Source organism: Grampus griseus, assembly GCF_964374135.1.
Source record: "Grampus griseus genome assembly, chromosome: 1".
Classification (NCBI taxonomy): Eukaryota; Metazoa; Chordata; class Mammalia; order Artiodactyla; family Delphinidae; genus Grampus; species Grampus griseus.
Genome location: NC_139017.1, coordinates 130,090,526 through 130,105,614, shown reverse-complemented (window position 1 = coordinate 130,105,614; position 15,089 = coordinate 130,090,526). Strand labels below are relative to the sequence as shown.

Here is a 15,089-nt window from a genome sequence, read left to right as displayed (position 1 = left end):
TGATTTATTTAATCAAGACAGGAATTTATGAACAGATAATGAGGTCAATTAAGTTTTCCTAAAAGTGGAAATATCAGATAGAGTGGTCATTTAGGAAGATTAATCTATATATACTGAACTAGAAGAGAGACTAGAAAGAGAGAAACCTAAGCAGGGTTTAGCAATCCTACCTGTGTTCCTGGTTGACTCCTTTTCCTTTTCCTCATAGTAGCTATTCCAAACCATCAGAATCCTTCACAAAACTAGGTCCACTTTACTCCCTTCTCCACAAATCCTGCTTTTTATCTCAGAGTAGAAATTTATAGAGCATGAAAGTCCTGAAATTCTTACTATAAATTTATCAGAATCTGAAACAATTTTTAGTTCCTTTCCAAAGGAAGTAGTGATCGTCTCCTATATAAGAATGATCTATCCACCTTAATTTTTGTCCTACATGCTTGCTTCATTAATTAAAATCTCTTGCACCTCTATATAAATTCTCAAAGCATATAAACATGCTCAAATCTCTCCACTCTTATGCCCTAATCAACCTTGCATCCTCTTCTAACTAAACTTCTCAAAACAGTATAAGCTTTTTGCATTCCTTTCACCATCTGCTGTTTATTACTAAATTCTCTGTAATCTGGTTTCTACTTTCACTATTTGACCAAGACTATTCTCGTTAATTTCACCAGTGGACACTTCTTCAGTATAGTAGATAAGAGTGGGACTCTAGAGTCAGTTACTTGGGTTTGAATCCTTAGGTAAATTTTTTTTCTTTTTTTTTTTTGGCTGTACGCAGGCCTCTCACTGTTGTGGCCTCTCCCATTGTGGAGCACAGGCTCCGGACGCACAGGCTCAGCGGCCATGGCTCACGGGGCTAGCCGCTCCGCGGCATGTGGGATCTTCCCAGACCGGGGCATGAACCCGTGTCCCCTGCATCAGCAGGCGGACTCTCAACCACTGCACCACCAGGGAAGCCCCTTAGGTAAATTTTTAAGCGTATGTTCATCATTTTATTCATGAAATCATGAAATTCATACCTATACCTAGAGTTGTAAAGATTTCATACATTAATATAAATAAAGTACACAGCACAATTCCTGGTACACTGTAAGTGTTGTGGAAATGTTTGTTACTACTGTGATTATTTTACTATACAATCTACAAAAATGAACAATGTTAACTTTTTTTTCTTAAAACCTTCTATGACTTCTGTAACATTACTCTCTACAACATCTCTTCAATATCTCTTAAACTACCCTCTCTTCTCTATCCCACCATCACTGTCTTTTATCAGGACCACAGAATTTTTTGTATAAAATTCAAGATTTCAAATCTGTCTGCCTGCCTCCAGATTTTCTCACTTTCAATCTACCTCCGTGCAAAATCATCCTTATAAAAGCCAACCTAGTCACATTACTTTTCTGATTAAGACCAGATCCTTCAAAGGCTATTGATTCTTACAGAATAATAGTCCAATTTCCTAATGTGTCAAGGACCCTACTTCATCTCCCCTACGACCAATATCATCTCTAATCACTAACCCTTCAATTCATAACTAATTACTTGTAATTCCCCCAAAATTTCCAGGTTAGTTTATCTGTTTGTGTACTATACACATACTGTTTCATTTCCCTGGGCTAGTTATTTACCTGCCAGACTCCTACTCATCTTTAAATGTTCAACCCAAGAATCACCTCTACTTACAAGTGTCCCTAAAAAAATCTCAAGGAGTTGAATACTATTCTCCTTTGTGCCACCACTTAATACAAAACTTCTGTAACAAGTTAGCTGAAATTTCTCACAAACTCAACTACTTTGCAGGATTGGGTGGAAGCTGTTAGCAAAAGTAAAGGAATGAATCTTGGAAAAAAGGTAGGAAACCTAAATACCTCTCCTTCAAGAAAAACTCACAAGAAAAAGAAGATAGAGATTTTGAGTCAACGAAGAGAATAATAGCTATATTAAATAGAGGATAGCAGATGAGTGAAAATGTAGATTATAAGTCATGTAAAACACAATATGATTTATCAGTTGCATGTTTTCTTAACTAGTCTATGAGATCCTTAAAATCAGAAACCATGCCTTTGTCAGTGCCTATCACTGTATGGTACATATTAAGTGCTTAATAAATATTTGGTGAGTGAATAAATAAATTTGTTTTCATAATTTGAGTAAAAGTCTATATGGCACATTTTATAGAAACAAAAGAAAGTTATTTTCCAGCATTAGAAACAAGTAAGTAACAACGCCCCACAAAGTCAAACACAGTCCTTATAGAGATGGCAAAAAGGAATCATGAGTGTGTTTCTGTAAAAGTTAGAAATGTTGAATGATAAATTTCATGATTCCCCCAACATAGGTAAATTACCTATTTGGCCAGCAATGACAGGAGGTCTAACAACTAAAAGTATCAGTTTATCAAGCAGAAGATAAAGAAATCGGACCACTGGTTCCAACTGAGATGAATTCAATGCTGCAATACTGCTCTTCAATTCATTTTCTAAGTTATTTTCCATGATTCGCATGTCTCCAATTCGGACTGGGAACATGTGTTCATCCAGAGCATTCACCAGAGCAAAAAACTTATCAAGATAAGGATCCTAAAACAAAGAATGAACAGAGGCACTAAACAATTATAACTTCATACATTCCACAAACTATGGACCACTGATATCTCATATTAATTGATAATACAAAAAAGTACATATTCGTATATACAAACATTGTTTCCAATTAAATACATCTATTCTCAGCTATTATTGTAAAGTAGCCACTTCAAATACTATTGATTACTCAAAAAAACTGTTGATATTAGGATTTCTTTTTCCAGTGTGAGTCTGCCTTATTGTTTTAGAGCTCAATTATAATGGCGAGTGTGTCAGTAACCTACCTGAGCCCATTATTAATTTATTACCTCTTAGCTCCATCCAAACCCACCATCTTTTCCACATTTTGTAATTCTGGAGCTAGACTCTTCAAACTACATTTGTCCTTTGTCAGCTGGCTTGTGATAGGCTCTGACAACAGAGGGTATGGGAAACAGTCTGCTAGGCTTGAGGAGTTAGAAGGGAATCTTCTTCCTCCTGTTTGCTTTCCTAATGGCAGCGAGTAGACGTGCATGCTGTGGCTCAGAGGTGAGGGACATGGGCAGCAGTGGTGGCTCTCACAGTTCCACAGCAGGAGCTCTCTACCAAGCTTCCTCAATACTACAGCATGGCAGGCACTGTGTTCCTGTAGCAGCGGTGTCCTCTCCTCAGAGGTCTGACTCACATCCTTCAAGATCTTGCTCTAGGTTTCTAGGTTCCTTCCTCCCTTACCACTTTCTGCAATTGCTATCTTTGTTACAATCAGAATTCTCTTTTAACCCATTTAGTAGTGAATCACCTTTAACTTAGTTAACCATTATTTATTTGCAGGTTTTCTCCACTCAAATTACTGGCAGTTTCTATCTCCTGACTAAATCCTAACTGCTATTATTTAACCTCCTTCTACACTGATAGAACCACAATCTTATTTAAAGCAGTAATGTGCCTGCTCTTTGAGCCTCCTTTATATCTACAGATGACCGAGTTCTGGCCAATGGATGTGAGAAAAAGGCTACTGAAACTCTGGGAAGACTTTTACTTAGTTAACAATGAAAATAAACTTTAAGAAAAGGCAGTAATGCTAAACAACTTCACATTTATAATTTTAATACTGTTCTAATTTTATATGTTTTAAATGAATAAAAATAATTCTATTGAATTCTAACTATATATCCAGTAAATTTCAAAGCACCTACAAGCAAAGTACAAAACATCATAAAAAACATTTATTGTCTTTAATTGATCCTTTAAAAAAGATTATAACACATGATAAAATTATATTACAGAGTTGTAAAATTTTATAAGCTTTTGAGTTTCAGTCACAGGACTGTGAATGTCAGGGGGCTACACACTAGACACTTCCACTCTATTCTTCCTCTACATTCTATAGATTCTAAATCATCTCTATGAAATATTTTGCCCCAAATCCTTCCTTGTTACATTAAGACAATACATGTATCTACCTGCCTCCATAAAAATAAAGCCAGGAGTAAAACACAAATATATTACCAACACTAGAAAAAGAGAACACTAACAATGATTACAGGATTCAAAAAAACATTGAAAAATAATGTATTTGTATACTTAAGAAGATATCATGTGATATTAAGAATAATTTTATTAAGGGAAGGAATATATTTAAACAGTATACTATAATGTCAACCTTCTCATTATCAGAAGAATAAGGTCTATAGGAAACATAAGCATATCTAACAACAGAAAAGTAAAAACTCCACTGGAGCATTATTTTACTAGGATCTACCTGCATACTGATAAATAAAATGTATATACTACCTTTTTGCTGTTTGTTTGTTTGTTTTTTTCTTGGCTGTGCTGGGTCTCCGTTGCTGCGCGTGGCCTTTCTCTAGTTGCAGTGAGCGGGGGCCACTCTTGGTTGCAGTGCACGGGCTTCTCATTGCGGTGGCTTCTCCTGTTACAGAGCACGGGCTCTAGGCACGCCGGCTTCAGTATTTGCAGCACATGGGCTCAGTAGTTGCGGCACGCAGGCCCTAGAGCATGTGGGCTTCAGTAGTTGCGGCACGTGGGCTCAGTAGCTGTGGCGCACAGGCTGTAGGGCACATGGGCTTCAGCAGTTGCAGCACACGGGCTCAGTAGTTGTGGCTCATGGGCTCTAGAGTGCAGGCTCAGTAGTTGTGGCGCACGGGCTTAGATGCTCCACAGCATGTGGGATCTTCCCAGACCAGGGATCAAACCCATGTTTCCTGCATTGGCAGGAGGATTCTTAACCACTGCGCCACCAGGGAAGTCCTTTGCTGTTGTTTTAAAACGTGATATAGAGCACCCTGTCTTTTTACTTTCCCTACCTCACTGTGCAGAAAACAGTTAACATAGCAAGCTTAAGACATTTCAAAGGCCTGCTTACAAGGTTGGCCCTTGGCTGGCATCTGGGAACTTGGATTTCAGGAGGGTTCCCACTGATAGGCGATTGCTCACTATACCTAAACTGTTTGTGCAAGCAATATGGTTTATGCTTAATACCTGCTTTCCTTTTGCAAATCTAGGATTTTGGTATGTGTTAGGCAGAGGGTGTCTACGAGACAAGCCTATGGCAAAAACTCTGGGAACTGAGCTTCCCTGGTAGACAACATTTCACATGTGCTGTTTCAATTTATCCTCTATGACTTCATAGGAGAAAACTCTTGGAAGCCTGTGTCCTATTTCATCTAGACTTGACCTCTTTCCCCTTACCTTATTTTTCTTTATATCTTTCACTAAAATAAATCACAGCTGTGAATATGACTATATGCTGAGTCCTGTGAGTTCTGCTAGAAAATAACAGAACTTAAAGGTGGCCTTGGAAACCCCTGCATACCACCCCTTGCCTTTTCAAGTTGGAGAACCCACATATTCTATTTTGAACACCCGCCTCTTCTCACTCTACATTTTCTCCCTGGAAAATCACATTCACTAGTACAGTTTCAGCTATCACATTTATTCTGTTACCCCCCAAACCTAAACTCCTAATTAATTACAACTGCCTATAGGACATCTTCATCTGAAGTGCCCAGGCACTTCAAACTCAAAAATAAACTCATTATAGCCCGATAATTTATCTCCCTTAGTATGCTCCCAAATTTACTTCTCTCACACTTACTATTTACGTTAGAAATCACCACACACCCTAAATTCTGTGGCATTCAAGGTCCTTCATAATCTTTTACCAGCCTGGTCTTCTATGCTCATATACCATGATTTCCCACATACTTTAAACTGCAGTCACACCAGATTAATTACCCTTCCTTCGGCAGATTACTGCCTCTTTGCACTTGCTTTTTACCAATTGCATTGTCTACCCTCTCTCTGTATGGTAAATGCCTACTCACCAATGCAACTCAGTTCCCAGCAAAACAAACAACTCTCTCTCTGTACTTGAAAGGATTTAGTTCATATATCTAACATAATACTAGTTTTATTATAATTATTTTTGCACTTCCTCCTATTTCACTGTAAGGTACTTTAAGGGCAGGCTCTTTCCTTCACAGGTAACAACGTCCCTGACCTCACAGAGTTTACAGTCTAATGGGGGAAAGAACCAATAAACAAAGGATATGAATGCCTTTATATGTACACACACACACACACACACACAGTGAGAGAAAGCAAAAGTGCAAGAGCACGCAAACGAAAATAAGAAGCAGTAAGGAGTACAGGGTCAGACGATACAGAGTGATGGAGCTGCTATGTTTAAGAGTCACCAGCAAAGGCTTGTCTGAGGTAAGGAGAAGCCTTAATGAAGAGAAGTCAAATGAATGTGAGAAGGAAAAGCATTCCGGCTAAAGAAAGAGTAAATACAAAGGCTTTGAAAAGAGCTTGACACATTCCAGAAATATAGTGAAAAATATGGTGATCCCTAAGAACCCTTTCCATTTGAAATATCTAAGTCTATGAGAAGTAAAACGAGCTGGATGATGGTTTTTCAACTCTAATTATTCTGCTATATTCTAGAAACTTAGAAAAAAAAATCACTTAATTTTCAAAATGAAGTCAATAACATTTTGAAAAGCAAAATATTTGCTTTTGTTCACATTAAATGATATTTTATTGATTCCTTTAAAAAGTAACTTCCAAACCTATACATTTTTAACTGATATATAGTCTCATAAATCTTATAGCAGACAAAACTGATTTAAGTTCTAGACAAAATGTTCAATTCATTTAAGTGAAATTTGATCACAAAAATTATTAAAACTCACTTACCTGTGTATGGATAGATGAAACAGCAACAACTTCAACATTAAAAACACCTTTGTGATTATCTACCCATTTCATGCCAGGTAGAGGAACCTATAAGATATTGAATACAATGACCACAGATGCTTAACTTGATTATGAATTCTGAAACAAATGTGAATTATGAAAAAAAATTACAATATCTCAATGAGAAAAAATACTGTGGAAATATATTTTATGCACTACAAATAAATGTAGAACTTATATTTTGTTCTTATTAGAAAAATCAATATGTTTCCTACAAGAGAAGTAAAAGGCTCAAGGAGCAAAAGGCAGAAAATATACACTCAAAATTCTATCTTCCCAGAAACATATACCTTTATATCATTCCAGATCTTCCCTTATGCACATGTATTTTTAAATACACCCTTACATAGGTGACATATCAAACATATTATATTGAAACCTGTTTTTCACCTATTACATTGTGAATCTCTTTTCATGCCAATAACTTCACATCTACAATATCTTAATGGCTTAACAGTATCCTATTTTCTTTATTTTAAACACTTCTATTATGTTTTAATTGGGCTTTAAAATATTCATAAGCAAAGGAAGTCTATTGTTTTAAGGATTAGAAAACATTTTTTTCTGATATAAATTGCTAGCAGTGTTAATTAAAATCATATCACAAAAATTATTTTTAAAAGGGAGTACATCAGTTCTCTCTATTCTTCCTGCTGAGTACAGCTAGAAACCCTGAACATGATACAGAAAATAAACATAAAGACTGAAAGGGGAGAGAAGGATGCAGACAGGCTAGGGACCTCAGGATACAAGGAACTATAAGGCAGTGTTTCCTGGGGTTTAGTTTTGCCTCATGTATCCTGGGCTAGTTGCTAGAGAAGCTGGCAACCCAGAATTGCCAAAAGAAACAGACAAAAAAAAAAAAAAAACTCCAGGAAAAGCCTGCTCCCTCTAGTCAAATGCAACAATTGCCCTAATCTGGCCAAACACAAGGAAACAAATCACAGCCCCATTCCACCTCCACAGGCTGAGTGAGGGGCCTAGGTGTCCACCCTCAGCTGGCTATAATGAAGTTCCTCAATCCCTAACCCACCCTCACAAATACTGTCTGGTATCAGAGAAGACAGAGATGGGAACTGGTCCCAGTCCAGTGATAAAAAGTACCTCCACTAATTGTGGGGTTAGTGGAGGCCAATCAGGGAAAAGTAACAAGTTTCCCCCTCACCCTCACAGCCAGGGAGGTGTCAACTGAGGCCCGAAATCCTACCTCCACCCGATAATAAGCCACTCCCAACCCAACGTGGAGTGGGGAATGTGAATCTTTACCTCCACCTGGCAACAGGACCTCCCCCTACTGCTAAAACACAAGACTTATGTAAGATCTAGAGTCATAACATAATACCCAAAATGTTCAGGATATAACAAAAAATCACACATCATACCAAGAACCAGAAAAATGTCAACTTAAATGAGAAAAGACAATCAACAGACATCAATATTTAGATACTGGACAGATCTGACAAGGAGTTTAAAACAGCCATCAGGGGAAAAAAAAAGCTCCACAAGCAATTACAAACATCCTTGAAACAAATGACAAAAATAGAAAGTCTCAGCAAAACAAAACAAAACAAACAAACAACAAAATATATATATATACATATATAGGAAGATAGGATTTCTTTCCCATGGTTTTATATTGTTATTATATGAAGAAAATAAAACCAAATAAAGTAAGTTTCCTATTACGAAATTCAATACTAAGTAGGTAAGAAATTCAATATCTTTACTGAGGCAAATAATACAGGTATTGAAACTTTAAAAAAGAAACAAACGCTGGTGGAGTAAATTGAAACTACTCAGCACAAGAAAGAGTACTAGCTCTTTCAACCCAAAACACTCATTTTCAGCTTTAAAAAAAGGACATCCAAATAAAATGTGAACACATACTTCTTTAAAAACAGTCTGCAGCATCAATATCTTCTGGGCACTTGAAGAAATGTAAATAATCAAGCCCCAGCCCAGACCCACCTCATCAGTAACTCTGGGAGTAAGGTTAAACAACTGGTGTTACTACAAACACTCCAGGTGATTTTGATGCATGCTAAAGTAAGAACTACTCTCTTAAAATATTCTAACAAATAGTGTGGCAATAGGAATGGCATAATAGTAGCAGACACTTCTTTAGCACTTTTCATGTGCCTGGTACCATTCTAAATGTTCTACGTACGATTAATCATTCAGTCATCAACATAACCCAATTATTGTAGGCATTAATTATTCTCCTCAATTTACAGATAAGAAAATTCAGGCAGAGAGACTATCTTAATCAGCTCGGTTTGCCACAACAAAATGTCATATACTGGGTGGCTTAAATAACAGAAATTTATTTTCTCACGGTCTGAAGACTAGAAAAGTCCAATATCGAGGCGCCACCATGGTCAGTTTCTGGTGAGAACCCCTTCCTAGCTTGCAGATGACCACCTTTCACTATGTCCTCACACAGCCAAGAGAGCAAGCTCTCTGGTGTCTCTTCTTACAGAGCACTAATCCCAGCATGAGGACCCATCCTCATGACCTCATTTAACCTAATTACCTCCCAAAGGCCCCATCTCCAAATTCTATCACATTGCGGGTTAGAACAGTTTAGTCCACAGCAGAATAAGAAACTCACCTGAGGTCAGTGGGAGCTGGGAGTGAAATTTTGGATATTATGTTATACTGCCTTTCAAAGGTATATGAGATTAGAAAAAAAATCAACAACAAAAAAACTTTCATAATCCCACACCCCTTTGAGAGCGAAATTTGGTATATATTTTCCAAACTATTTCCACCCAGTTGCTGATATATCTACATATTGAGTTTGGTTGTCACGACATTATTTGTTTGTTTTTATATTTTTATTACAAATGTCCCATTGGGATATTTAAATCTATATCACTCCTCTTAACTACTGTATCATTGTATGGCTGTACAAAATTTAATTAAACAAACCCTTGGTAGACATCCAGGTAATTTCCATTTTTTACTTTTTGCTAATACCAATAATCCTGTAATTTTCTTCTTTAAATTCATACAACAAATATTTACTGAAGTCTCTACACAGTTTTCTAGGTACTAGGGTTTCATGATAAACCTAACATCTGCTCTCAGGGAGCTTACTACCCATTCTTGTAGAAAAAAAGAAAATAAGAATTTCAGATAGTGATAAGTATTTAGTAAATGAAAATGGATTAAAAATGATAGACTGTATTAGCAGTGTGGAGGAAGGAAGGGTTGAAAATTCATGGAGTGAGGGAAAGCCCCTCTGAGGAAGTGCTATTTGAAATATATAATGAAATAAATATAATGAAAAGACTCCAGCCATGAGGAGATCAGGAAGAAGAAAGACAAAATTCAAAGACTGAGAGGCTGGAAAAAATTTGGAAGAAGCTGTAAGTACGGAACAAGGGGAGTGGTGGTAGTAGAAGATGACGCTGTAGAAGTGGAAGAGCCCAGGTCTTTCAGAGATTTCCTGTAGGTCGCAGGAAAAAAGATCTAGATTATATTCTAAGTACAATGAAATTCCGAAGGAACATTTTATTTTGATAATAAACACTAAATCTTAGTAATATAATGCTGAATGAAAAAAGCAAGTCTCAGAGGATTATTTATAGCATAATAACCTTTTCATTAAATTCATAAAATAAGCAAAGTAAACAATGTATTCTTTAGGCACATATATACCTCAATTAAAAAGTAGTTTTAGAGATTTCCCTGGTGGTGCAGTGGTTAAAAATCCGCCTGCCAATGCAGGGGACACGGGTTCAAGCCCTGGTCTCGGGAAGATCCCACATGCCGCGGAGCAACTAAGCCGGTGCGCCACAACTGCTAAGTCTGTGCTCTAGAGCCTGTGAGCCACAACTACTGAGCCTGCGTGCCACAACTACAGAAGCCCACGCGCCTAGAGCCCATGCTTCACAACAAGAGAAGCCACCACAATGAGAAGCGCGCGCACCGCAACGAAGGAGCAGCCTCCACTCTCCGCAACTAGAGAAAGCCTGCACGCAGCAACGAAGACCCAGCACAGCCAAAAATAAATAAAGAAATTTATTTTTGAAAAAAATAGTAGTTTTACCGGGGGGGTGGGGGTGGGGGGTGATTGAGATTGGGAGATTGGGATTGACATATATACATTAATATGTATAAAATAGATAACCAATAAGAACCTGCTGTATAAAAAAATAATAAAATTAAATTTAAAAAATAAAAGATTCTATGGGGAAAAAACCTTACAGAAAAATGGTCTGAGGGTATCTCAGTCAACAAAATAAATGGCCTCTCACCCACTTTATTTCTGACCCACATAGGCTGAGATCACCAAGGAATTCTTTTCCTTACCATACAGACCATTTATACTCAGTTTTATTTTACCCTAACTCTGTAGTACTTTTTTTAAATCATTTTTTTCTCCCTAATATTTTACTTCTTTGCTTGTTAACATCTCTCTTTGCAGCTCTACGTTTCTTATTCTCAAAATCTGATTCCTGGCTCACCCCCCTGCCCCCACCTTCCCAGAAATGATTGGAAATACAGGTGTATAACCAACTCAGAAGATTTTTTTTTTTTTAAGTTCAGTACATGAAACCTCCAACCACATCTGGCCATTCACCATTCCAGACATTTTGGTAGGTGTTGATTTGCCCCTAATATTTTGATGTTTGTAATACACTAAATTCTCCATTAATCAGAATGGAATATTCTGGTTAAATTTCTAAAGAAGATACACTTTTTTTTTTTTTTTTTTTTTTGCGGTACGCGGGCCTCTCACTGTTGTGGCCTCTCCCGTTGCGGAGCACAGGCTCTGGACGCGCAGGCTCAGCGGCCATGGCTCACGGGCCCAGCCGCTCTGCGGCATGTGGGATCTTCCCGGACCGGGGCATGAACCCGTGTCCCCTGCATCGGCAGGCGGACTCTCAACCACTGCGCCACCAGGGAAGCCCAAGAAGATAAACTTTTTAATAAACTTTTGCTCTTGCTGGAAATAAAAAAAAGTAGTTTTAAGAGGCTAGTTTTCAAAACAATGTGAATGTACTTAATACCACAGAACTGTACACTTAAAAATAGTTAAAATGGTAAATTTTATGTTATGTATATTTTACCACAATTTTTTTTAAAGCCTAGCTTTTTGTAGTTAGAAGGAAGAAGAGTATGGAATAAGGGAGGAGCACATAAGTGATGTAAACTATTGTCAGTGTTCTAGCTCTTGGATTGGGTGGTGGATTCATGAGTGTGTATTATATTATTAAAATAACAAAAAATTGAAAAGCATAACTATCCTCAGGTGTAACCGCTGTTAAGTTCAAAAATATCCTATATGCTGATCTTTGCATACCTATGCAAATAGAGATGATAAACTGCCATGCTAGTCTATATGTCAATCTTGTATGAATCTTGTAAGCATGAATCTGCTTCCTGGAGCCCAATAAACACTAATCCTGAAAAGCTGATGACACTGAACTGAGATAAATTCACTAGAATCACTCTGTTGAGGCATATTGGGGGGCCAAGGTTTTCCTCTCACCATAAAGTTCCAACAGTATTCAACAAGAATGAGTCCAGTTTGGGACATTTTATGTCTGAGATATCTACAGAACATCCTGGCAAAGACATCACTAGGCTTTTTAATTTACCAGACAAATAACTGGCAAGAAATGAGTGAGCAGAGATGCAGATTTAAGATTCATCAACTAGCAGTAGGAGTCAGGAGCATCTTGGTCCTCTTGTAAGTTACATACTACACCACTCTGAGAGTACTGTTCACAGAACTGCAGTCAGTGATCCTGCCTGGGAAGAGTGTTTACAGGTTCAGAGTGAAAAGAACATGAAAACTTCAGGGGGAAACACCAGAAAACCAAGAAAATGTGGTGAAACAAAGCCAACAAAGGTTCACCTTCCTTTTTACCCAGTGTTAAGAAGAAAATGATCCATTTATCACTGAAAATTACCACTGAGTGAAATATAATAAAGCAATAGTTCACTAGTTACAGAAATTAGTTTCTCAGTACCTAAGTGTGATTATATGGCAAGCTTCATATTCTAAGGTCCAAAGAACTGTTGAAGTTAACACATATCAGAAGTTCTCTGACTTTCTGAATCAAAGAGAGCTCAACCTCAACCAGGAAAGTGAATACAAAATTGCATCAAGCAATGACCTATAAAAGTCAAATATTTAAGTATTTATCTCTTACTTGCTTTAAATTAAGCACTAAAATTAATATATACTATGCTTTAAATATAATAATGGGGCTTCCCTGGTGGCGCAGTGGTTGAGAGTCTGCCTGCCGATGCAGGGGACACGGGTTCGTGCCCCGGTCCGGGAGGATCCCACATGCCGCGGAGCGGCTAAGCCTGCGCATCCGGAGCCTGTGCTCCGCAACGGGGTAGGCCACAACAGTGGGAGGCCCGCGTACCGCAAAAAAAAAAAAAAAAAAAAAAAATATATATATATATATATAAAATAATGATGCTAAGAATATATACTGTTCTTTTAATATAGTAATTAAAATATACAAAAGTTTAAGCACTTAATCAGGTAGTTTAATCTCACATATCAATCAGCCATACTATGTATCTATAGTCAAATCCAAATTATCACCATATTCTTTATATATGAACATACACGTTGTAGCTAGAAGAAAACCATCAGCCTCCCCCTTTAGAAAGCTGACCTTGAATCTGCAAATCAATTAAGAACAAATCTATAACTTCCATAAAATTATATTTTCTTTTAAAATATTTCCTGCTGGGGGCTTCCCTGGTGGCGCAGTGATTGAGAGTCTGCCTGCCGATGCAGGGGACACAGGTTCGTGCCCCGGCCGGGAAGATCCCACATGCCGCAGAGCGGCTGGGCCCGTGAGCCATGGCCGCTGAGCCTGCGCATCCGGAGCCTGTGCTCCGCAACGGGAGAGGCCACAACAGTGAGAGGCCCGCGTACCACAAAAAAATATATATATATATATATATATTTCCTTTTGAAATACGATGCTACCCCTGACAGAAGACTAATTTATTTTACTGAAAAGATATGTTCCTGGAAAACTGAATGAAAGATTTGGGGGTTGGGGGGTTTCTGTCCTATTTCTTTCCTACGGTCTTTATTCATTCATTTAATAAATATTCATTAACTGTCTACTATGAGCCAAGCACTATTCTAAGCACTGGTAGATACAGCAATGCATAAGAAAGACAAAGTCCTTAACCTCATGGAGCTTATACTCTGTAGACAATAAACAGATAAACAAAGATATATGAACTATAAAGTCAGTGGTAAGTTTTTTTTTTTTTGGCTGCGCCCCACGGCATGTGGGATCTTAGTTCCTGACCAGGGATCAAACCCAAGCCCCTGCAGTAGAAGTGCAGAGTCTTAACCACTGGACTGCCAGGGAAGTCCCAGTGATAAGTATTATGAGGACAAACAAAGGGATAAAAAGCGGTGGAGGCTGCTACTTAAAACAAAGTAATTATAGATGACTTCTCTGAAGAGGGGATATTTGAGTGGATATCTGAATTAAATAAAAAGCAGGTCCTGTGATAGAGCATTGCCAGCAAAGGAAAGTACAAAGGGCCTGAGATGGGAATGTGCTCTTCATGTATAAGGAACAACAAAGGCGCTGTGCTATATAGTCAGGGCAGAGTGACAGAGAATGGTGAGAAAGGAGGTCAGAGCAGTAGCCTTACATTGCCTTTTTTTTTTTAATTAAAAACAATATAAATTTATTTGTGAAAACTTTTAAAGTTCTATAATGAAAAATAAATGCCACCAGGAGAACATTCACAAGACACATTTCAGATTAATGGTTACAAACAATTGTAGTCAAAGCATTAAGAGACATTGGTAATCATCATGTAACCGTTCTCTCAAAAGGCACTTTGGTTTTTGAACAGTGGCTACTGATTCTTGATTGAGATTTTCCCAATGTTTTTGTTTCTTTCAAGTCACATATGTCATCATCAAAGCTGCTAATGTCCCTTGGAAAATAATATTATTACTTCACTATATACATACTTAGAGAGAGAAGAAACAGCAAGTTTGAGAAAACTATCTTTGTAATGAAAAGCCCATTTCATTCAAACTGGAGAATTTCAATGTGAGAGAAACTGACCTCAGGAGATAGTACAGAATAAGCCTGTGGCGGTTTTTCCAGTGAGACCGGTAGGCAAAACTGCCCAGTCTTTAATCGTCCATTCTGAAGCATCGGTATCCACTTTTAAATAAAAAGGAAACAATATTAATTTAAATATGTTTGTTATAAAAGTAATTAC

At 37.6% G+C, this 15,089-nt stretch overlaps 1 protein-coding gene across 4 annotated transcripts in view; it reads right to left on the bottom strand.

Moving 5' to 3' along the window:
- The window catches only part of DOCK7 (dedicator of cytokinesis 7), a 208,485-nt gene that overhangs the window by 94,973 nt on the left and 98,423 nt on the right, over positions 1-15,089 (bottom strand). For all 4 annotated transcript variants that reach the window (XM_082679929.1, XM_082679930.1, XM_082679931.1 and 1 more), the window contains exons 18-20: positions 14,930-15,031; positions 6,789-6,875; positions 2,354-2,585 (exon numbers count right to left, since the gene is read on the bottom strand). In XM_082679929.1, coding sequence (XP_082536055.1) covers positions 2,354-2,585; positions 6,789-6,875; positions 14,930-15,031 — 421 coding nt within the window. The remainder of the gene's footprint in view (positions 1-2,353; positions 2,586-6,788; positions 6,876-14,929; positions 15,032-15,089) is intronic.